Genomic DNA, 24,352 nt, shown 5'->3' on the forward strand with positions numbered 1-24,352 from the left:
GATTTTTTTATGTAAATCAAAATTATACATCTTAATTTTAGAAAACTAAAGAGAAAATATACAAGACAACAATTTACTCCTGGTTTATATTTTGGTCTTTTTATTTTATCAACTAGGTATAAGTCAGTGGTTGAGCGCTTGCCAGCATATGTGAGGCACTGGTTTTGATCCTCAGCACCACATGAAAATAAATAAACGGTATTGTGTCCATCTACAACTAAAAATTTTTAAAAAAAGGTAGAAAGGAAGTATAGGATAGGGATCTTTACCTTCCTTTTCCTAATTCTGATAACACAGTGAATAATACAAGTGGCTTATCTAAGATCATTAATACTAATGCTATGCTTTTGGTATGCATGATCTGTGGAGTGCATGTAGATGAAATATGGTAGATTTAAGAAACATTATAGCTAGTAAAGAATAAATGCATGAGGGTCATGACATAGTTCTTATCCTGAACATGTTGCCAGTCTGCTGAAGTACACAATATTAACACACACTGAACAGTAACAAGAATTTAGCTGGCAATTTTTGCCAACACAAAAACAGCATAGCAGATGTACCAGTGATAGGATTAAGCTATAGGTGTCAAAAAAACTATATAGCAAAGCTTTTGCAGTTGAAGTAGCAATTTTAAATTTGGGAAAGAATGCAGTCTCCAAAGTAGTGTACTATAAAGACATGTGAAAGTCTAACTCGAGCATCAGAGATCCCACAGAATCAGAAGAAGGTGCACTACTATTCAGAATGACATGTGAGTGGTGCAGAGGGAGGTTCAAACAATGCAAGGAATGACAGCAACTGGTGGCAGAAGTCCAATGAAAAGGACAATAAATAATTGAAATAACAGACAAGAAAAGTCAAGGATTCATTTAATTATCCATTCAGAAAATATCTGTGAAACCTGTGCTGTTTCCCTAGCACTGTATCAGGTATGGAGGAAGCAATGGAAAATGAGAAATAATGTCTTAGTTCTCATGGAATTCTGATTATTGATGGGAAAAGAAATTGATAAACAAAATATCAAATAAAAATACATGCTGTGCACAGAATTAAAATTGAATTATGTCATAGTGAGAAACTAGACAAATATTTTCATCTAGTAGGGGAGACTTCTCCAAGGAGGTGACATTTAATGAGACCATTTATTTCAAGGAACAGTCAGGCTAAAGAGCAGGTAAGATGTAGACAGATGGGTCAGTTAAAGCTAAGGTCCAAAGGCAGTAAGTTAACTGAAGGCCAGTGTGGCTGGATATTAATCAGCACAGAGGACAGTGATAAACAGTGAAGTGAAATAGGAAGACAGGGCCCAAGAAAAAGTAATACAAAAAATCAAAAGGTAAATGAAGATGTCTTTTCAAGTATATAATATTCTAAATATTTTCAGACTTTTAGTATAGAAATCACCTTTTGTTTCTTTCCTTCTGGGAGAGATTGCAAAGATGCAAAGAAAATCTGTCCTCACCTACTTAGAGTATTAGAAAATTAAATCCTGTCTGAAGACAAAGAAAAGGGGGAAAAAAAAAAATCAGACTTTGTTTGGGTTTAATGATCCATCAAAATACATGGTGAAAGAAATAGCAGGAAGGTTTGAAGAAAGAGGCAGAATATCTTAGAAAAACAAGAAATGTCAATGGACTTGAAACACACAGAGCTCAGCATGTCCCAATTTCTCCTCACCAAGTCCTAGAGGAGAAAAAGTTCGACTCTGACATAAGGGGCTTGAGGTGAGATATTGTGTCTTAAAAACCAGAGACATGGGTCTATTACTTAGAAAGAATCCGGAACTCCAGAAAGCTGTAAGATGTCTATGAAAATGGAACAAGAAGTACTCCCCAGTGAGATAGAGGCATGGAATAGCAAATGAAATCCATTTAAGAACATACTAACATGCATTTATAGCAAACTTGAATTTATATACTTAGATTCATTTCTGTAAACATAAATATGTATACGCAAGTTACACTACCAGTTGGATGTCTAAGATGTCATTTCCCCAAGCTCAGTGGGCTATAACAAGGCATTGTGGAAAAAGCAGGATCATAGTCAAATAAATGTATCTAGAAATGTTGGGCTAAAAATTCACTTTTTTTTTGTAACTGCAGGACTTCTCAGAGTCTTTAGTTATGCTTACTGAGACACAGAATGCAACATTTACAAAATTATTTCAAAGAAGCTTCCCCTCCCCCAGAAAATTTAATAGAAGTAAACTCCTAAAGGAAATGTATTGGTATGCAAGTACAAAAATAGATGGTATTATTTACTAAAATTTGAAGAGGCTTAGGCAATGGAGATAGAAGTTAATAAATACAGTATAAGTTAACTAGGAGACTCAGGTAACCACTGCATAAGAATATCTCCAGAATGTTTCACCATAGTAACATGATAGTCATTATTGTAAATTATGCATATATTATATGAAGAGAAGTAGGGTCACACAAACAATTATTCCATAAATATAACATACTTAGTATTGATATTTACATGGTATAAGTTGGTAAAAAAAAAAAAAAAAAGACAGACTAATCCACCATCTTTAACCTCTTTAAAAGAGATTAAGTTGACATTTTCCTTCATGTTCAACACCATGTTATAAATTTTCAAATGTATAAAAGAAAGGATAAGAAAACCATATGGTAAAGATTAATTTAAATAACTTCTATTACATCTGTTAATCTCAGAAAAATAAAACATTTATCTTAGTAAAATTAACTATTGAGTCTCTGATATGTAGATTTACAAATACATAGGCTCACATTGACTACATCCTAAGGCTACATACCACTGGCACCAACCCTTCTCAGCCACTTCACCCTTTCTTAGTTGGGATTCCCTGAGGAAAAGAGGACACAAATAGCAGCATTATATTCTTGCAAGTCCACCACTCCATATACTGTGAGTATCTTCTCCTTTACCACCCATCCTTCAAGAACATGGAAGCCTCCTCTCCTACTGTTTGTAATCCACTCATGGAGCCTAATCTGGCTTCCAAATATTCTGTTTGAGAAATTTAAAGTATTTTAGAATCTCAATATAAAATAAAAAATAGCCTAAAATATTTTTCTAATTGTTTCCCTAGTAATTAAAAAAATTTTTAACAGAAAATTAAATTGGCTCTTCAAATATTCATTTGGTTCAATCTAGTTATAGTAACTTGTTGCCCAGATCACCAGAAAGTGCAATTAAACACAAGTCATGTTAGAGTCTTATGTAAGGGCCACTGATATACAGATAATTTTCCTATACTGTGAATCTACTAAGAGCTTTTATTGTCAAAATATATATAATTGCAACGTACTATATTTAAAATATAGCTTTAATAATCTGTATATTGTGTGTATTAACCCAAATATTCAAGATAAAGGCTGAAGGCAACCATATGATATTATTTCAGTTTACGATCAGTGTATCAATAGAGCAGTGAAAAATCAGATATATGTTTCACACCTTGAACAAGTAAGATGTAACTATCCCCAAAGAAATTCACTTTCAAGTCTAAAGTAAATTCTTGATAAAATCATGTTTACAGAAACTCTACTACTGAAATGTCTCAAGGAAATAAGCAGAATGATATACTAGGAAAGACAGGTGTGGGGGAAATAAGATACCTATTTTTAAAATATTGGCATGGAGTGCCTACCTATCCCTGTGGGTTTCAGAAAAATGGAGATGTCAAAGACATGGGAGGGTGATATAAACCCCTTTTTAATCTAACATCTTCTAAGTAGCTTCCCAAGTGGGCTGGATAGTTAATGGGATAAAAAGTGCTAGTGATACAAGGATGTGTACAGAAAACTGATAAACAGGAGTCTAAACTGCCTTCCCATCTTGAGAATGCTAGTAAATGCTTTGAAATTTTTCAAGAATTGAACAGAAAGATAATTCCTCCCCTGCCTCTGTCCCATGCAAATTACTTGCATCTATTAACATATGAAATTTCAAAGTATTAGTTCATTTCTCTATTCTAAACAAAGCAAAAGCAAGACTGTCTTTAGCCATTTATATTTCCTAGGTTCCATTTGAAAGTAAGAACCCATACTTAAACTACAATTTAAAAATAAGTAATTCCATTGAATGAGCTTTATGACAAAGACAGCCATTTATTTAGCACTTACTATGAGCTAACCTCTGCTTGAGGTCCTTTATTTGGCCCCTTCAATTCTCAAAGCAAGCCTTAATGTCAGTACTATTATTATGCTCATTTAAAAGATAAGACTATATTGATAGTATATTGCAGAACTGCAATAATTCAATAATAATTTTAACAGAGTCATTGTATATTTCTTCATTCAATAGACTTTAGAAAGTAACTATAGATAACAGTATGGTGAAGAGTAGGGACATGGCATTGACAATCCATTGCCCAAAAGGAGTTAGGAGTTGCATGCAAATGGGAAGTGGTAATATGTGGCTTATTACAAATCCACATAGGATTTTACAAAAGCAGACTACAGCTGAATCAGTCACAATAGAGCCAAAGGATGTTAACCGTTTTTGTCCAGTTACCTTTGCTTTCGCCTTCTCCTATTCTCTTTTTGGCTCTTGCTCTAACATATTATACTTCTTTTTGGTTTTATTTTGTTTTTATTCCACACACATTTAAATTAGGATTGAAAGATTTCAAATTATCAGAAGCATCTCTTGAAATCCCTTAGGAAAGAAAGCAATGCAAATTTCAAGCCAAAAAGGAAAATTGTAAAGTTTGACAGTTTTTGAACAGTTCCCTATAATGAATGCAGTACTATGCTCTTTAACTCTGTGCTTTCCCATTAATTGTCTTCAATTGTGTACTTAGTTATAGATATCCTTTTCATATTGTAATTGTTTAAACTAATTTACATTGAAATCCATTCCAATTAAAGTTAATACTATTCTAAAGTGAAGAATGAGTAAGTGGTTATGAAAAATGCTTAACTATGTATAGAAGAAAACCTTTACTACAAATAGAAACCATGATGCTTTTGAATGTAAATTCTAGGGAATAACAAGTCCACCAGGTTACTTTGATCTGTAAAAAAAATCCAGAACAAATCATCAATTTATAAACACCTACAAGAAAATGGAGGTGGTAAGAAATGTCTGATGCGCTAAGAAGTCTACCTTCTTAGATCTTGTGCGTTTTATGACAAAATGATAGGACTAACATACATCAGAAAAACTATAAATATAATCCAAATACTTAGTACTTCTGACTTCTAACATGTTAAACAACTATTTCAAACTCCCTATGTGAATCTGTTAAATTCCCTGGGGGCGTGACTTTCTTAAATAGTTTTAAAAAAAAGACTGGAGGAGGAAATGTACTCAGGAGCTCCACTTTTTTTTAATGATTTTTTTTTTAACAGACTGCATTTTGATTCATTGTACACAAATGGGGTACATAATTTCTATGGTTGTGCACAATGTAGATTCATACCATTCGTGTAATCATAAATGTACATGGGTAATGATGTCTGTCTCATTCCACCATTTTCATACCCCACTCCCTCTCATTTCCTTCTATATAATCTTCTATAAAGATTTAAATCAATAAGGACCACTGATAAATATGGCCTGAAACAATTATTAAGTATTGGAGATATTTTAAGTAAATGCAGCTTAAAGGCTTGTGGAAAAAAAGACCTACCTGGGATCCCCCAGTCAAATTTCTATCACTACGAGTTGTTTGTATGACTCTCATGTCTGCATTAATTTAGCAGATCTGGATACAGTATACGACTATCATACTGTCATCGTTTCAAATGTAGATGATATCTTGTATGTTACAGAAATGGCCATAGACACAGATCTAGGCCTCCTGCCTTTATGAGTTAATTCTGGAGATAACCCCTACGCACAGTGTCTGACCTTCAAGCTTCCATGGCCTTTGAGAGGCTGGATGAGCTGTTGGCTTCACAGGGAAACTCAGCAGGTCAAGGACCTGTTTATGGCTTTTATCATCCTCTTGAGAACTTGGAAGCATGTTTATTATTTATAGGGCTATGTTTAAAAACTGCTGTTATACTTATTTTTTATTAATAGACTAACAAATTAATGCATATGCTTATATACACAATGGAGTAATGGCATTTCAACCAAATACATCCTTTGACAATTAGTTTTAGTAATAAAATTATAAAACTGGTTAAAATATTGCTAGTGCCTAATGTTAACCACTTCTATATTACACTGCACTAAGCTCTTCACATATATGATATCTTTTAATATTCATATCAACTGAATACTTTGCTCATTTTAGGTGAGAAGACAGACAGCAGAATTTATGGAAAGTGCTCAGTATCAGAGCTGTTATGTAGATTTGAACAATGGTCTCCGGGTCCTTCACTCTTTTTATTTTTTTTTTAAGATGTTGATAGACCTTTATTTTATTCATTTATTTACATGTGGTGCTGAGAATCAAACCAAGTGCCCCACACATGCTAGGCAAGTGCTCTACCACTGAGCCCCAGCCCCAGCCCCAGCCCCCTTCACTCTTTATCATTACTATTATTTTGCAATATAGCTTAGGGAGCAATATTCCAAACATTAAAAATTTTTGTCTTACCTCAGATTTATTAGCATTATCAACTTATTAAGATTAGTTTATTAGTATCTTAAAACACTAACATTACCATGTGGTTCATGTGTGGCCCATTATTACAAGCCTTTTATATTTCATCTATTTCTTGGTGTTACTATAGAACCCACTTACTCTGGACAGGATTCTGCAATTGAAAAATCATTGTTAAATCCATATTCTCATCTTAAGTGCAAAAATTAACGTCAACTAGTAGTACTGAATGGAAAGAACAAAGTATTGAAAGAGAATAAGGTATTCTTTTATTTATTTATTTATTTGGTACTGGGGATTGAACCCAGTGGTTCTTAACCACTGAGCAACATCTCAATACTTTTTATATTTTGTTTATAGACAGGGCTTCACTACGGTGCGGAAACTGGCTCTGAACTCATAATCCTCCTGCCTTAGCGTTCCAAGCTGCTGGGATTACAGGCATGTGCCACCATGCCTGCTTAATTTCTCTTTTTAAAAATGGTCTCATCAGCTGGGCATGGTGCATAGGCCTGTAATCCCAGTGACTTGGGATTCTGAGGCAGGAGGATCTCAGGTTTGAGGCCAGCTTCAGCAATCTAGCCAGACCCTTAGCTACTTAGTGAGATCGTGTCTCAAAATAAAAAAGGACTGGGGATACAGCTCAGTGATAAAGCATCCCTGGGTTCTATCCTCAGTATGAAAAGAAGAAAAAAAATAAAGAAAATGTCTCATCAACATTTAAATTATGTACTTTAATGAAGTATCTGCTAAAAGTGGGAGTTGCATGTATGTGTGTATATTCTTCAGAAAAAATAAAAACCATTACACATAGAACTGCGGTATTTTTACCTCCAAATTTTTCCATTTGGTAAAATCCCAGAAGTGATTTTATGAAATTTATTTCAAAATGTAGTTGATATTTCTTTAAGATAAGTATTTTCATCCAAGAAAACACAAACAAGTACAAAAGCTTACAGTCTACCTAAGAACCTGACACACAAGTCTATTCTTTCTGTTAATTTTCAATGGAACTTTTTAGGAGAAATGCACTCAGATGATCTGTTTCCAGCAGACAAAGCCCTGCCTTCTCGGTTGCAGTGATCAAAGGAACAAGGAAAGGTAAGAATGACCAGGAGGAAAATATGAGTAGCATACATTAGTAAAAGCTCAAAGTTTCAGAGCTAAAGAAAATTTCTGAGGACCTAATGCTTCTGAAATGTTCTGTGCCAGCCTATATTTAACTTGTGTTGAAAAGCCCATGTTCTCTCAAAGTTAAAATTAATCTGTCTCCATGGTGAGTTCCAACAAAACTGTGGCTGGTTAGCTCAGCGAGTTAGAGCATGGCAATGATAAAATCAGATAAGGTCAGAAAACTGCCTTTTTTTCCCCCTTGGCCAGAGGTAACTCCAACTCCAGCCTCAAGTGTGTGAACTTGGGAGACTATGATGGAACTGGACAAGACAAAGTGGTCAGCACAAGATAGTCACCTTCTTTGAAAAATTAAGTCAGGTTTTTGCACATACTATAGGCTCTTTAGTACAGAGCTACTGTCCATAAGGAAAGAAAGCACATTCTAACCCACTGTTTTGCCAAGGATCACCTTTATGTAAATTTCCATAGATATGTTTTCAATAAAGTTTCCCCAGTCCAATACAGACCTTCTGAATCAGAGTCCCTTGATTTGGCTAATGGAACATTTCAGAATGTTCTCCGTGTGACTTGTTTTCACCAAATTTTGGAAAACCACTGGTCTAGTATATGCCCTACTTCTCACTAATAGATTTTCAGAACATATACAGTACCATGTTCATTATCAAATCTAGTATAAAGCGACACAGGGCCCAAAGTCATGAGGCATTTCTAATTCCAGCTCTGTCACTAATTAACTATGTCATGTTATTTAAGTCTAATCTTAAAATAAAAGCAACTTGAGCCATTATGTAGCTTGAGCACTGGCTCTCAACTTGCAGTTGGTTCTTCTTTCCCTTCTCCCCCACATCCTAAATCACACAACAAATTCCTATTATTACTATGATACTCTGCAAACTGTTAAAAATCATGAATCTACACTAGAACAGCCCAGATCCTCCAAACTGACAAGCAGAAATCTTAAAGAGATTTGCCTGAGATTTTGTTAACAGTATTAGCACTGAAACAAGCATTCAGGTTTCACATCCCGATTTCATTTAAAGTATGTTCAATTCTTTCCTCATTGAAGAGAAAATTTTCCACAAGACTTTGCTGCAAAGATAAAATCAGAGTGGGTATTTCGATACTCATATTTTCTAGCCATTCTCTACTAGTGTTTAAAGCTTTTCCATGCCTATGACCTATGACTTTGCTCATTTTTCTCTCCTTGAACTACTTCTCTGCCATTTGTATGCAACAAAATTCTGATAATCAAAGACTACCTAAAATACTTTAGTATTCCCCTCATCCAGTTACCAATTTAAGTATCACTACTTAGCTAAATATTGATTGTAGACCCAGAAAGAGAGACCCTCCCCCACCCCATCCTGTAGAGCACTATACTGTGACCCTGTTCTTCTCATGCCCCAGCCCAAAAAGTAGAGTCTAGGGGAAGCAAGAAAGTATATACACCGAAAGTCTTTGTTCTCCACCTTCCATATCGAAATCTAGTACCCCAAACTTAAGATGCATTGTTCAAGAGGCACTGAGCCCACTAATAGGTCCTCCATGGTTGACAGAAGACAGACACCATAGTATTTGTGTGCACCCCTACAGTCAAAGGGAGAACAAGGTAGAGGTTTTGGAAAGCAACAGCATGAGGAAGATAAATAGAACTTGGATGCAAGTAGGATGTATTTGAGGCCCCCTGCAGTGCAGGAGACAGTCACAAGTAGAAAGAACAGTGGAGGGCCATGGTTGGAAGGCCACATTTTGTTCTCTTGCCCTCACCCCACAAATATTAGAAGTCTATTTCTTAATTCCGGAGGAGGTAGCAATTTTTTTTTCCTCAAAGACACAGATTTAAGCCCTACAAGCCACAGTTTCTGCTATAACTCCTCCACTCTGTTAGAGCATAGAAACAGCCATGGATAATACCTAGATGAACAAGTATAAGTATATTCCAATAAAACTTTATTTAAAAATGGGTGGTTGGGCTGGGGATATAGCTCAGTTGGTAGAGTGTTTGCCTTGCAAGCACAATACCCTGGGTTCAATTCCCAGCACCTCAAAAAACAATGGGTGATAAGCCAGGCATGGTGGCATATGTCTTTATTCCCAGTGATGCAAGAAGATCACAGTTTGAGGCCAGCCTCAGCAATTTAGTGAGATCCTGTCTCAGAAGAAAAAAAGCCTGGGGTGTAGCTCAATGATAGAATGCCTCCGGGCTTAGTCCCCAGTACCAAAAAAAAAAAAAAAAAAAAAAAAAAAAAAAAAATGGGTGGCAGGCTGCCTTTGGGACATTGGTAGTAGTTCACCAACACAATATCTGTGTTTCACTTTTCTCGACCTTGTAACATTTTATCTTGCATAATACAGTTACTTATTCCTCTCTGTCATCTCTTTTATGAGTTTAGTTTTATGAACAAATTTAGTTGCTATCCAAAGAGGATATCATCTTACACCTAAAAAGAAATTTAAAACTAGAGGATGGCTTTGTGGTTTAAAACAAGGTGCTACCACTGATAAACAGTCAAGGCCACATTTCATGTTTAAAGTAAAATTAGGAAGCTCTGACTTACAGACTGGACATGGCACACAATTTTCATGTGTAATTCTATCAAACATGCTGTAAATTTACATCATAATTTAACCTTAAAAATACAATATAGCTTTCTTATATATCTTGGCAATATTTTAGTTAACATGCCTAATAATTGCTTACTTATATACTTTGAGAATATAAAAAAGAAGACATACCTTCACCCTCAAAAAGCTGTATCTTTAATGGAGTCAAATTATACACTCCTTCAGGGTAGAGATTATGTTTTATGCCCCTGGTGAATTAGGTACAAAAGAAACCTGGTAGAAATTCATCAGATGTCTATGTCCTAGGCAACTGCACTTTACTTCCTCCTCAGCTAAAAAGTTCAAACCTAAGATGATGTTTGCTCTTTTAATGTACTAAATCATTTTCAAAGATTTGATGGGAGATACCTCTTCCCTTTTCCACAAAGAACTTAAATTTGCCTGTAGGTGGAAAAGCACTGGTAACTCAGGGATGCTTCTACAACTGTCGCTAACAATCTGTGCTAACATGAAGTGGTGATAGAGCAACTGATTTATTTTGTGTTAGGTCATGCTGTCATCTGGTAACATTGTTGAGGCATTCAAGATATTGACATAAGTATATGTGTGTATATACACATGCAAACACATATTGCACGCCCATTACTCAGCACTGCTTTATGAAGAGCTCACTCTGCCTTCTACCTCCTGGCTGCTCAAAGTGAGATCCTCAAACCAACAATATTGGCATCCTGGTATCTCCCTAGAGCTTGTTAGTAATGCAGATCTCAGCTCTACTCCAAACCTAGTAAAGCAAAACCCTCCAGAGATTCATATGCAATTCAAGTTGGAGAAACACTGACCTGTAGGACTGTATGCCATTCAGTTCTCTATCCCCAAGCCAAATTAAGCAACGAATACAACAAGGGTACAGTACTCTCCATTAACCTCAGATTCTTGCTAAAACAGCAGTTAAGGTGAAGAATATCAGTGTCTTCTAATCTTAGAGCTACAAGTAACACACTAATGCTCATTGCTACCAATACATTCTACATGTATAATCTCCTCCTTTACTAGAAAGCACACTGACAAAGTCAATTCCACATGGATTTACTTCCATGCCTTAGTCCTTATTGGCATTGGAACACATTCACCTTCACTGCTGGCTGTGGCAGCATGCCCAGGTTCACCACTCAAATGCCTACAGCAATACAGGATCACCAGCAACAAAATGACCGAGGTTGGCCAGCTTCCCAGTCTTGCGTCACAAAGTTACTTGGATGGGCGAGGCACAGGAGGGGCATGGGGAACAGGATGCCCCAGAAGCCTGCTGTACAGAAACAGAGAATGAAGTTGAGTAGGGGAAAAAACCCAGACACGGTGAAAATCAATTCTGAACACTGTAATCAAGCCAAGTACTGTTGGGAAAAATCCTATCAGTGGGGAATGTACAACAACCAAGAATGTGCTGGCAGAACATAAAACTGACTGGCAGAGCTGCAAACAGCTTCCAACTCTGCACATTGAGTTGGCACCCACAACTGTAGGTTGTGCAAAATCCACAAGTGAAGATCTGTTCGTTCAGTCAATCAACTATTCATTGAGACCTGTTATGACAAGCCCTGTATGCTGGGCTGGTTTCCTCAGAGATGAATAAATGGTATTTTGGGCCCTATGAAGCTTCTCATCTAACAGGGGACACATATAAACTAAATAATCATAGTAAAATAAGTGCTTTAACAGAAATACATATTCTGATCATTGGGGTTGGGAGTATGACTGGGAGGTGTTGGATAACACACTAACAGAGAAGTTGGGGAAAGTTTAAGAAAGAAGACATCTGAGATGGGTACTGAAGGATGAGTAAGAGCTGAGCAGAAATTAGAGGAGAGCATGTATTGGAGAGATGTGTGTGTGTGTGTGTGTATGCGCACGCACTCACATGCACATGCGCAGTGGATGCCCATGTCTGTGTGTATCTGTGAAAGAATAAGCATGCTGAGAAGTCACTTTGACCAGAATGAGAAATGAAGCTGAAAAATAATTCTTAAGCCAGAATTTTTTAAAAAATGCCTGTCATGCTAAACCCTCTTGCAGTTAATCCTGTAAGTACCAAGGATTTATGGGAAGACTATAAATAAAAGAACAACTGAATCAGGTATAAAGTCAAAGACTGATAGAGATCATTTTACATAGATAACAATAGTTAACCTCTGGGTCAAAAAACACCACCAAAGATAACAACAACAGTGATCTTTGGGACTTTTTAATGGAACTTGGAGAGTTAGAAAGAAATCAGCCGGTAAGGGAAAATGTATAATCAAATACGCCTCTCAAAGGGATATTGGATATTCCCGTATTCAAGCAACTACTTTGTGCTTGCCACTCAATAGCTTTTCTTGAAGCAATAATAAAGGAAGCCTTGTTCATCACTGCAGCTGGCTAAATCTGTCCAAGTTACAATTTCCCCAAACTCAATCACTACATTTTTCCCTTTTTCTACATTAAGGGCTATGGGCAATTTGCATTTTATATTAGATTCAAAATTTCAAATTAAAATATGTCACTTATTTAAAACATTCACATCTTAATGTCAGTCTGAATTTAGTACTGTCCATTACATGTAACTTACTTCATTCTTTAAAGAACAGGGGGAAATCATTTATAGAAGTTGCATCATGCTAAATATCTATTTTTCCAAATCATTTAGCATTTTCTCTACTTTCTTCATTAAAATGCACATCTAAATTATGTCCATTTTTGTTCCTTTTAAATTTTGGTCTTAAAGCTTGCCAATAAAATGAAAGTAAAATGTTCTTTTAAAATGGGCTATCTCAAATCAATTAGACCTTTAGTTGTCCTAATATGCTGAATTTTGGAGTGATAATTGCAAAACAATGTATGTAATTTGACTGTTGGGACTTGGCTTGCAAAAGTTGATTCAGCTGTACACATTCTGTAACTACCCAAAACTCACACTTGGATAGCAGCGTTGTTGTAATAAAATGGGTCATGAACATCAATGACTACTCGATCTCAGAAGATTAAGGTAAGTGAAAAAGAGTAAGACATTTTCTACAGTAGAGAAAATTCAGAAAGTGAGAATATAATGGTACCTATTTAGAATTTATTATAATGTGAGTATGATGTTAAGTGAAGTGGTCTTTCAAGAATAACCAGATAAAATTGTCTATTTTGAAAGGCCTGTCATTTCCAGTGGCCTGGCTATACAAGAACATGTTCTCTAAATTTAATGCTACTTTCACTGCATACACAGCATCACTGGTTGCTACCAGCTCTGTATTTAAACATATAAAAGAACTAGAATTCAAATTTAAAAAAAAGAATGCACTAATTTGTCATCTAGGTAGACCATGTGACTACCCTTACCACAGCTACCCACATTTAAAAGACAAAGAACCTGAAGGTATTACATCTGTAGTCAAACCAATACAATATACACAAGGCCCTAAAGCTGTGTGCTATGATCCACTGTGGCAGAAAAGTTAAGTCTTGACAGATTTGTAACATCATATGCTTGTACAGATCCAAAGGCATCCAGACCCATGTCATGCCCTCAGGAGGAAAACCTTGTCTACCATGTAACAAAGTTCAATTTTGGAGATTAAAATTCCTGCTCACAGCTTGGCAGAGTGTGCATACCAATAATCCTAGCCACTCAGGATGCTGAGGCAGGGGGATCACAAGTTCAAAGCCAGCCCCAGCAACTTAGCAAAACCGTCTCAAAAAAAAAAAAAAAATTTAAACTGTTCACAAATCATGTATAGGAATGCAAAGCACCCATGCAGTTCTCTTTAGATACCATCAGTTTCTGTACAGATGGACTCTGCTCTGTGCGTGGAGAACATAGCTATTAAATATTACTCACTCTTAGGATTTTAATAGAAGGATCACTATCTATATAAACATGGCTTTTTTCTCAACCCACTAGAGATTCTTGAACCCACCCACTAGTAACTATTCTGAAATAGTCGAACTATCCACCCACAACCAGCAGAGGAGTATCAAAGTAAAGTAGGCATGAGTGACAATAGAAACGCTAGAAAAAAAAGTAGTTCTAAAATAGTTAGAAGAAAACTTAACAACATTTAGATACAGGGTAGCATTTAGGCAATTAGGTGGAGTTTGCCAATCTCTTTTCCCCCTACTATTTCTCCACCTTATTCTGGTGCTAGAAATGTTAATGAACATTAGCAGAAGAGGTGAATATGTGAACATTTCAAGACTGGAAGAAGGAAATGGAGTTGTACATGAAGTTGTACAATAAACACCCAAAAGAATAAAAGTGCAACAAAAAATGGCAATACTCGTCAATTACTTATTTATTAAATTAGAATCAACATCTTCCAAGTATTTTTAGTATAAGAGGTAAGGCTTATCATTCACCCTAGACTCAAATTAAACCTCTGAATCTGCAGTCAGATATCCACAGAATAAACTTTGGACACATCCTGTCATAGACTTTAATTACCCAAGGCTTGGCATGCAGTAAAACATTTGTGAATTCTCTGGAAACACTAAACTATATGAATGAAAGAGAAGAATGAATGTATTTTATTCAAATAAGCAACTAATGATTGGGCAAGGGACAAAATGAGAACATCCATTCAATAATCAGGAATAATACTGTTTTGACTTAGAAAAGGCTTTCAGTTGTAACTATTTTTCAATCTTTTCCAAAGTAAGGATAGGAAAAAAAGTGTTTTCTACTGAATCCCACCTATTAAACCTACATTTGTGATGCATATAATACTTCATAAAAATTAGTTTTTTTCTAGGATTAGGCAGAGGGGACTCAAGGGGAGAGAGGAAATTGGGAGTAGGAAGAATAGTAAAATGAATTGGATATTATTACCTATGTACATATATGATTACACGACCAGTGTGATTCTACATCACGTACAAGAATGAGAATTTATATTCCATTTATGTATGATGTGTCAAAATGCATTTTATTGTCATGTATAACTATTAGAATTTTTAAAATGTAAAAAAGAACCACAAAATTAAATATGTCAAACAGTCCCAACTGCCATTGTTATCTACCAAAAAAATTGATTATTCATTAAAATGCACTTTTTTAAACAATACATATTAGAGAATATTCATCACTAACCTCTTTAAATTATATGAAGTTTAATTGGTATAAAGTAAAAAAGAACAATGCAATTTATTTCACTGGCATGTGAGCCATCAACTATAGCTCAATATTTAACTAACTTTATTTAGATCAACCTGGTAACATATGTTTATCTATGACTGGAGCAGGGTTTTTTTCTTGTGGCATTAGTAAAACTTCAATTTGGAAGAAAATGTTCATGTTGTAATACTTCTGACTTTTGGTATATAATACCCGAGATAAATTCCATGAGACATCTAATAGCAACCATTTATTAAGTTGTTCATTTTTGTCAGGCCCTGTGATAAAATACTCTAACATTATCTTATTTAAATTTTCTCAACAGTACCACAAGGTAAGGACAATTATCGTTTCCATTTTGCAATATTTATTCATTCAACATTTTTTAAACCAAGTTTGCTGTGTTCTTGGTGCTTGGGAAACCTCAGTGATTCAAAAGAACAAAGATCCCTGATGAATCTTTGTGTAGTTAAAATTACTGGAATAACCAATAAGCATAATAACTTATTCATAATTTACAAAATATGAAGCACCTAAAAGAATGACAATACATAACCAGATAGAGATTGGGAGTGTGGAGGTAGGTGTGCTGCAATTTTAGAGGGTGGGATCAGTGTAGGAATAGAAAAGATGAGACCAAATGTAAGACCAAAATGATGAAGGCAAATTGTCCTTGAGATTTCTGGGGAAATAATGTTCCAGGAAGTAAGAATAGACAGTGCAAAGATCCAAAGTCAATGTACCTGTCATGTTCAAAAAATAGCAAGTTGGGACTGGAGGGAAATAAGGAGAAAAGCCTGTGTGAGGAAAAGAAATGAAGTCAAAGAAGAAATGTAGGCCAGTATCTCCAGGCCATTTTAAGAATTTTGCTTTTACCCCAAGTAAAATCAGCAACTATTGCAGGGTTTCAAGCAATAGAGTGACATAATGTGATTTCCATTTTTGAAAGACAACTGTAACCTATTGTGTTGGGAGCAGACTGTCAAGGGCAATGGCAGAGGCACGAAGTCAATTTGAAGGTTACTACAGCAATTTTTGAAAGAGATGATGAGGGTCCCAATAAGGATCATAGCAATAGAGGTAGAGAGAAGTGCTTAAATCCAGGATGAATGTGAAGATAGTTCCATTATGGCATAATGACATACTGGATCTGGTCAGTAAGAGGAGAATGATGGATGGTTTCAAGGTTTTTTGTCTGAAGAAATAGAAGGATAAAATTAACATCAGTTGATAGAAAAACTGAATAAAATAATTTTGGGAGGGAAAAAAAGTTCCATTTTACACAGGTTAAATAACAAATGTCAAACAGGAGGTAATGTCAAATATAGTTGAATACAGGTATTTAGAGATCAGAGAGACCAAGGTGGGATGAGAGTGAATGAAATCACAGCAGGGAGTGTTTACTGAGAAGACAACCAATAAAAGAATCAGAGGGCACTCCAACATGAATGGTAGAGAAGGGACCAAAGAGACCAGCAAAAGAGAGGGAAAAGGAGCAAACACTAAGGTACAAATTAAACCAACATACTGTGCTATCTGAAAAACTAAGTGAGGAAAATGTACCAAGGGGAAGAATGATCCAATGTACAAATGTTGCTCATAGGTCAAGTAAGAGGAGGATGGAAAAATTGACCATGGGTACAGTGACAAAAATAATGTTCTTAGCTGTTATATTTTAATAACATAATAAAATATTAAATTAAGGTTTGGCATTTATTATGTACCTACCACATTTCAAGTACTGCACACTATATGCTTTATAAATCTTATTTCATTTCCCCCCACCAATAATTTTAAAGGTAGGCATTCTTTTCTCTTTCAATTGTGGGAAACCAAAACCCTAACATACTAAGTAACTTGTCCAAGATTATGCACCCAATAAATATTAAAGGCATTTTGGAACTCACACTCATCTTGATCCAAATGTAAATTCTAGTATACCACAATGTCTTCTACAATTAGGAGAGGGTATACTAATACTATTAAGGCAAGAAAATTGAAATTGGTTTTATAAAACTTCATTTTAATATATACTTATGTAGAAACAAAAACTGCAGGAAAAAAAGCTAAGTTATAAAACATGAACATTTTTATTATCTTGCTATTTATAAAAATATAGTACCACCTAACTATATATTCCAGTCTGTTTCTACTTTGCTCACTTTAAAAAACTGTTGATTAATGATCCTCAAACATTTTCTGCATTACTGACATAAAAACCTTTGGCTATAGGTTCTAAGCTCTCATTTTGGCATTCCAGGCACTTTTGTCAACTAACCTGGCAATTCAGAGCATGTATTGTACCTGTGCCCAGCCCCCTGAGAAATGGAACAAACACTTCTTTCACTACACAAATAATATTTCATTATGAACAAAACCTTTAAAATGCAAATGCCATTTATCTACCAGGACGGACTTGGTGTGTTTAATCAAGCTCCCTTTTCTCCTATTACCTTACTGAAACCAAGACAACTTGAGACAGTCTTCTTTCTCTCCTCCCTCTGAAAATTATCGAGTTGTATTACGGAACAAGCACTCTCCTAGGCACCAAAGATGGGTGGCCAACCAGATTAATTAGGATCTATCCTGTGAACCTTACATTCAGGTTAGAGAGACACAAAGAAATAAATTTAATGAGAAAAAGATAAGGCTAGTGGTGACTTTGGAGCACATAATATTCTTAAAAAATAGTCTTCTCTGTGGTGAGGAACTCATAAGCATTCAGAAATCAAAAATATTTACATTAGCATTGGGTTCAGGAGCAATAGAAAATTGCTTAAGTTGAAGGCAGAGTTCTGTTACAGGCAACAATTCATATACATGACATTATTTCCAGGAGCTACATAGTCCTTAGTTTAAGCATGTCACACTCAAGGTCAGTGTTCTGCTCTATACAGCTCTTTTTTGATTGGATAATATTCTCCTAACTAAAATCAGCTTTTTCATAATGATGGAGACTATGCTGATGATAGTAATAATGAGAATGACATTGAAATAAAAACTCAAGGGCTGGGGATGTGGCTCAGCAGTAGACTACTTGCTAAGCACATGCAAGGCCCCCCAGCCCTAAAAAGAAACAGATCGAGAAAGAAATTTAGAACCCAATACATTTGTGCCCCACCCTACCTTATCCTACACTCTTAATATTCCCAATCTATTAGAATTTTCTTAAAGATTGTCCTTAGGTATGAAAAATTTCCCAGCTACCTTTTGATATTCTCAAAAATAAACATACAATATGCAAATATATGCTTTAGGTGCTGTATTTTTTTTCTTGGAGTGGTAAGGACTTAATCATAATAGCTAGATCTACTTAAGATCTGTGACTTAAGTAATGATTAAGTAAATTCAATTTTCATAATATCCTTTAGTTTCCCAAAACTGCAACATGAGACTTTATCATACATATTGTTTTATCCTTTTGCAATCACAGCCAATAGTGACATTAAAACTAATAATATTGGGCTAGCAGGAGTTCTAAAACTAATAAAGGATGAGTTTAGATCTATGAGGATTTGAATCTTTGACTCCAGGAAATTGGCAGTCCAACGAAGATGCTTAGAGAATAACCCACACCTTTACCGATTATAATCTTAAGAAATTAAAGCTAACTTTAACTTTGGAAACAGGAAATGACAATTCTTTTTACTTGCAAATAAAAATGAGGTTTAAATAACTTGTGATGCACAGTCTGTTCCAATAGCCGTCACTCATTTCCCCTACCACCTACATAGCTCTTTTGAGTAGAAAACTTAAAATAACACGACTTACCTACTATAATGGATGTGGCACTGTATGGCAGAGAAAAAAAAATATATCAAGTCTATGAGGACAAAAAGAAAAGTGTGCTGTGTACAAATATCATGATACAATCATTAAAAACAGTGTTTGAGCCTGGAGACTTGAAGTTATACTTAATGAAAAATTTAGTGAATATATAGAGATGCTGGAATCTCCTTAATAAGCTTGATAATTTTATATGAAAAAAGTAAAACACAGATCCATAAGCAAGGGGAATGTTAAAATGGAGAAGTATTAGCTGCTTCATTGAATTCTTCGTCTTTTAAAACAGCATTTTTTTTTTTTTTTTTTTTGGTAATTCCAAGTAAAGTCAGGATCAGAGATGAAATAAATAAAGCATTTAATCTATTTATTGATACTGGGGATTGAGCCCAGGGGAGCTTAACCACTAAGTCACATCCCCAGCCCTTTTTGTTTTGCGACAGGATCTTGCTAAATTGCTTATAGCCTCACTAAATTGCTGAGTGGTGGTGGTGGGGACTACTTTTTCTTTTAGAAGACAACTTTTTAAAAGTACTTAATAATGTACATCCTTAGTTGCTGTGTAAGTAAATTGCTCAGTCTAGTTTAGTACTTGCATTAAGTATGGGGTAGGCAGAAAATCTGGTAGTATCTGTTAAACCAAAATGAGTTGACCATTTAGTCAAATGTCAGATCAATTGAGGGGAAAAGTAGTCAAAGTGGTTGTTTAATCAAAGTGAACATTAGTTCACAGATAGTTATTTGAGTTATAGGTTAGGGAGTTTTTATCTATCTGGAAGGGTGTGTACCGAGTTCCTTCCTATTAAAATTTTCTATGATTTAATGAATGGGTTGCCCATTTAGACACAGTCACTTCTCTTGAAAATTACTGGCAAAATTAAGTCTCAATGTATTCAACCTGATTGAATAAGTTCACAGGAAAAAAAATAGGTCCTCCTCTCACCTCACTAGGGCAGAAGAAAGCATTTTAAAATCAAGTAATGGCACTTCCCTTGCATTAAGAAATTAATACTTCTATATAATACCAAAGTGAACTGTTTTATTAAACTCTTTAGTAAAAATTGAACTCTAGGATATCTTATTTCTATTTTTTTTTCCCCAAGTACTGGGGATCTAACCGAGGGGCACTTTACCACTGAGTTACTTCCCAGTCCTTTAAAATTTTGAGACAGGGTCTCACTAAGTTGCTGAGCCTGGCCCCCAACTTGAGATCCTGCTGTCCCAGCAGCCCAAGTCACTGGGATTACAGGCCTATGCCACCACGTCTGGCTTATTTCTATGATTTTAAATTCATCATATTCAAAGCTAGTCTCCCTTCCCCCCATGAACTCCAAATCTCAACTGGGAAAATGCTAATGAAATATCACTTTCATTGTTTATACCAATCAATCTACATTTTCAAGGAATTCCACAACCACTCAGTTCAACAAGTATGCACCTTCTGCCAGCTTTCACTGGCCTTCCATAGCCTGATCCCAAACAACCCAAACAATTGTCCTACTGTCCTTGAAATTCAAAAACAACCTGCTCTCCTTTCCTCCATTTTCTTGCCCTATCCCTGACCCTCCAGGAAATCCTCTTCTTAACCCTGAAATCAGGCACACAAACCACTCAACAAAAAAACCAATTCTATGCAAACTCTTCAGACATGGATTTTTTAACACCTTCCCTTCTCTGTAGGTAAGTCCAGGGCACATAGGAGATGCTTATTATCTCTTTGTGACCTGGTAAATTACAGCAGTATTAATTATAATATGGTTTCAACTTTATTCCTCAATGAATCATATTCTCTGAAACAAAATTACAAGGAGTAAGTCCTTCTACTATTTAGTTTTCCTTTTTTTTTAACCCCTTTAAACAAATATCTAAAATTTTATATTTCCACAGTAATTTCTTACCATATTTTTGTAGCACATCTCAAGGAGCAAGGGAATATCTTGACCTTGTCAGATCTTCCAAACAGCTTCCAATGCCCTCTTCATGGTATATATCCCCATTCTGCAGCTGAGGACTAGCAGCTGAGCCCCTCATTGGGAATTGCCCTCAGCTGCAGAAAACTGTCTTGCCTGAGGTTATGCTCCTGACTGATGTGGAAACTGAAAACTCTAGCTCCTTGACTCAATTTGAGACAAGTTGAAGGATCATCAAAACTCCAGAACTGAAGGACCATCAAAAAAAAAAAAAAAAAAAAAATTCCATACCTTACTACAGAAACTTCTAAGGCCCTAGTTGCAACCACATTACTGTCAGTTTCTCCCTAAGCCTCAGAAGCAACTAAACCTGCCTGCAATTCTCCATTTCAGAGACTGCTTCCAGGGAACCTAACTGAACACATCTGTCTTCCCCACCAGTCCATAAGATTTGATGGCAGATACTGTCTTGAATATGTTCAGCCTGGGTTAAGCCCCAACCCTGCAAATGGAGAGGGTTCTCAAATAGTATTTCTCATTTATTCATGTGATGGAGTTAATCAATTAAAATGCATATTTGAAGGAGCGATTCTGATGATGTAATAGGATTCATAGACAGTGAGTGATTACTAAGGAATCAACAGAATTTCCAAATAGGAGGGACTTAGTCTGTGCCATCATGATGGAAAGAATGTTAAATTTGATAGTTGAAACTGAGTTGGTTAGACATTTTGGAAAAATATTCCAAAAGCATCCAATATCTATAATAAAGTAGGATAGGAGGAGAAAAAGAAAGTTCACAGAGACAGAAGGTTTCTGCTGAAGCCCTCCCAAGGAGCCTCTTGGGATGCCCACTGACTTCAAAGGTGTTTTAAAGTACAAATCCCTGTGCCCCATTCCCAAACTGAATCAGAATCTTCTAAAGCTAAGGGAGTGAGTTTTGACAACAGCTGAACTGTGTGACTTGTTCTTTTATCTAAATCCAAATGATGATGCACATAACATTGAGTTTGTACTTAAGTAAATTGCTTTCCTTTTCACTTTATTTTTAACATTTGGCCATTTCCCAGCTTACTAGAACCTCAACATGGAATAACCTGAAAAAAATATCTATTGTTTTCTTTTCTTCTACTTTTTATAAATAGAGGTAAAGTTTTATTTTTGTTTGTGGGGTTTGGGGGTTTTTTTTGTTTGTTTGTTTTGATACTAGGGATTGAAACCAGAGACACTTTACCACTGAGTTAAGTCCCCAGTCCGTTTTCTTTTTTTAATTTGAAACAGGGTCACTCTAAATTGCTGAGGCTGTCCTTGAACTTGCAATCCTTCTCAGGCTCCCTAGTCACTGGGATTACAGGTGTGTGCTACCAAACCTGGCAAGATAAACTATTTGATAACGGAAAGACTTTAAAGTAAGGTAGCATTAGGGTTTTTTATTACTAGGAGGCTCACTTTCTCATTTACATCTGCAATTCAAAATTGTTATAATTACTGGCAGTTAACAAAAAGTTCACACTTGCTAGGAATAAATTCTATTATCTTATTATTGACTACATATTCTACTATAAAGCAATATTCTTCCTCTACATGATCTTAGTATAAAACCATTTTGGAATTTATATTTCCCCCTTGCCAATACACTATTTAAGGTACTTTCCTTTCTTTTTTTCCCCCCCTATTGCTTTCTTCAATTTCTCCTTCCTTCCAAATGAATTGTCACTTTAGGGTCACTTTGCTGTTGCCACCACTGTAAAGAAATAAAGCTTAAACATTCTCAAGTGTATTCATTGAAGAATTACATTTAAACTACAACATTTTTGCTAGGATGTGTGGTACTTTCTAACAGCTCTAAGCAAAGATATTTTGAATGAATCGGTGCCATTACTGTATGCTGCCCTTTGCTTTATTAAAAAAAAAAGCTAATTTTTAACTCTAGCCTGTATGTTTACCTAGCATTGCTAATACTGTCTTAGAAAGAAGGAAAGAAAAAAATAAATGGAGAGTAAATAATGCTGCTTGAGGACTGAGTTCAACATGAAGAAAATTGCAATAAATATGACACCCAGGAGTCCTTGGGAACTTCTCAAAACTGGGAATCAAAGGTACCCAGAAAATATAGACTCTCAATTTGTTCCCTTCTTCCTCAAGCATAAATCTGATCTATTGTAATATGTCATTCTCATTATGCTTATGCAACTCATTCCATTGGCTCTTGCCTGACAAACCTGGAGCCTTCGAACTCCAGTCTTATCTTCATATATTATGTATCACATATTCCATTCTCTGTAGAAACTAGAATATTGGCTCTTCCCTAACCAAGCTGCATTCGCTCCTGCTTACAGTATCTTTTTCATCTCTCTCTACTTGGAATGTTATATCTTCTCCACACATTGTTAACTCCAAAGTAAACGTAAACCCTTCTTCCTTTAGCAAACTTCCCCTGATCCCTCCATGTGCATGAGTTCTGACTCTTTCCAGAGCCCGGACCATACTTTGCCACCTCTCTTAAAAATATGCGTGATAAACTATCTTGAATTACAGTTGTATGTGAGTTTATTAACCATACCCCTGACTAAACTATAAGGCCCAGACATATGACATCACTCATCTCTGTATCCCTTGCTTCCTGCACAGTGAAGGGACTTAAATAACTATGGTGGAGAAGGAAGAAAACGAGAGGGAAGGAAGGAGAAAGAAGGCAGGCAGGTAGACTGGCCATTTTTCCTCCCTCAGTCTGTTCATAGGCTACAACTACCTAATATTAATCTTCTTTACTTTATTACATATTTTTCTTTATTACTTTCTTAAATCAGAAGATTTTGTCTCAACTTAGAATGCAGCATGTATTTTGGAAAATATAGATCTAAAACTGATCTGCTATCCATAAGTCAAGCATTTGTTTATATAACAATTTACTGATAGCCTACTACAGACCCTGCACAATGCTGGTCCCTGGAAACACAAGACAGGCACTAGCTCCCTTGAGCTAAACTAAACCTAATTCACTCACTGAGGAGTGCACACCCACTGACATGAGCAGCTTACTCTGTGTCTATGTTATTAAGGGCCCTGTAGGAGAATCCTGAGAGGGGAAAGCGGCAGTCCCAAACCCCTAGAGACCCCTTGAATGCATTTATTCTGCACACTGTGGAGCTGGGTGCCTCTTGAGTACTATTCAGGAGTTCTGTCATGGTGAGAACAATTAAGGACTCTAACAGGGGTATTCAAAAACCAAACACTGACAGCCACCAGTGGCTCTCAGTTCATTTGTTA

At 35.8% G+C, this 24,352-nt stretch overlaps 1 protein-coding gene across 2 annotated transcripts in view; it reads right to left on the bottom strand.

The window, feature by feature from the left end:
- Positions 1 to 24,352, bottom strand: part of IL1RAPL1 (interleukin 1 receptor accessory protein like 1) — a 1,318,779-nt gene that overhangs the window by 1,285,961 nt on the left and 8,466 nt on the right. The window contains exon 1 of one of the 2 annotated variants that reach the window (XM_079122888.1): positions 21,071 to 21,317. The exons of the other annotated variant lie outside the window; for it this stretch is intronic. Within the exon in view, the coding sequence (XP_078979014.1) occupies positions 21,071 to 21,088 (18 nt within the window). The 5' untranslated portion in view covers positions 21,089 to 21,317. Of the gene's footprint in view, positions 1 to 21,070; positions 21,318 to 24,352 lie in introns of those variants that run through there. 2 annotated transcript variants of the gene reach the window in all.

This window comes from Sciurus vulgaris (genome assembly GCF_902686455.1).
Source record: "Sciurus vulgaris genome assembly, chromosome: X".
In the NCBI taxonomy this organism is placed as follows: Eukaryota; Metazoa; Chordata; class Mammalia; order Rodentia; family Sciuridae; genus Sciurus; species Sciurus vulgaris.